This window comes from Nanorana parkeri, unplaced genomic scaffold (genome assembly GCF_000935625.1).
Source record: "Nanorana parkeri isolate BGI_ZX_2015 unplaced genomic scaffold, ASM93562v1 scaffold2621, whole genome shotgun sequence".
NCBI lineage: Eukaryota > Metazoa > Chordata > Amphibia > Anura > Dicroglossidae > Nanorana > Nanorana parkeri.
This window is the reverse complement of record NW_017308889.1, coordinates 15160-16290: the sequence shown is the minus strand read 5'-3', so window position 1 is coordinate 16290 and position 1131 is coordinate 15160. Positions and strand designations below refer to the sequence as shown.

General features: G+C 56.0%; 1 protein-coding gene across 1 annotated transcript in view; it reads left to right on the top strand.

The window, feature by feature from the left end:
- Positions 1-1131, top strand: part of LOC108802041 (ammonium transporter Rh type B-B) — a 17298-nt gene that overhangs the window by 9797 nt on the left and 6370 nt on the right. The window contains exon 2 of the mRNA XM_018573927.1: positions 65-251. Coding sequence (XP_018429429.1) covers positions 65-251 — 187 coding nt within the window. The remainder of the gene's footprint in view (positions 1-64; positions 252-1131) is intronic.

Below are 1131 nucleotides of genomic sequence, written 5' to 3'. Positions count from 1 at the left end.
TTGGGAAAGTTGCCCCATCCCGAATCCTCCAGCTTAACATATCCAATTATTGTTTTGTTCCAAGGCTTCCAAGATGTCCACACCATGATCTTCATCGGCTTCGGTTTCCTGATGACCTTCCTGAAGCGCTACGGCTTCAGCAGCGTGGCCTTCAACTTCCTGATCGCGGCCTTCGGCCTCCAGTGGTCGACGCTCATCCAAGGCTTCTTCCACGGCTTCCACGACGGCAAAATCCACATCGGGATTGAGAGGTGAGGGCCAGGTGGGGATCCATGCTTTGGGTCACCTGAGGCGGGATCGATATTTGGCCGGGGAGCAGAGACAGGAACTTGTTTGCTCTTCTCTGCTCTGCCGCCCCGGCGGGAACTTCTCTGATGTCCTCCACAAAGGGAAAGTTGCTGCAACGTGCTTGGCACCGGACGGGCTATATCAAGGTCCATCCATTGTGCTCTTGTTTACCTTTCTGTTGCTGCAACGTGGAGGGAATTTCACAAGATCTTTATCACCGGCCCGGCATCAAAAACCCAACGTCGTATCCATGGTGATATGTGCCCTCAGCTCATGTGTGTTGCCTCTACCGAGTATATAGAACATGACAGGCCCGGGCATGTCATAGGCAGGGACGGCTTTCCCACAAGGCCCACCGAGGCTGGGCCTCGAGGCGGCAGGGGTGCGGAACCTCCCAACGCCCAGGACGTGCAGTTCCAGGAATTTTTCCCCCCTGCCGGCTACCTCTCTCCCTGCCGGCCGCCTCTCTCCGGAGATCTTCAGGATGGAGAGCAGGGAGCAGAGCAGAGAACGCCTGGATGGTAAGGGTTAGGGTTAGGGTCAGGGTTAGAATAGGCGAGGGTTAGGGTCAGAGTTAGGGTTAGCGAGGGTTAGCATCAGGGTTAGGGTCAGGGTTAGAGTTAGCGAGGGTTAGGGTTAGGGTCAGGGTTAGAGTTAGCGAGGGTTAGGGTCAGGGTTAGAGTTAGCGAGGGTTAGCATCAGGGTTAGGGTCAGGGTTAGTGTCAGGGTTAGGGTCAGGGTTAGAGTTAGCGAGGGTAAGGGTCAGGGTTAGCATCAGGGTTAGGGTCAGGGTTAGGGTCAGGGTTAGGGTTAGCGAGGGTTAGGGTGAGGGTGAGGGGCAGG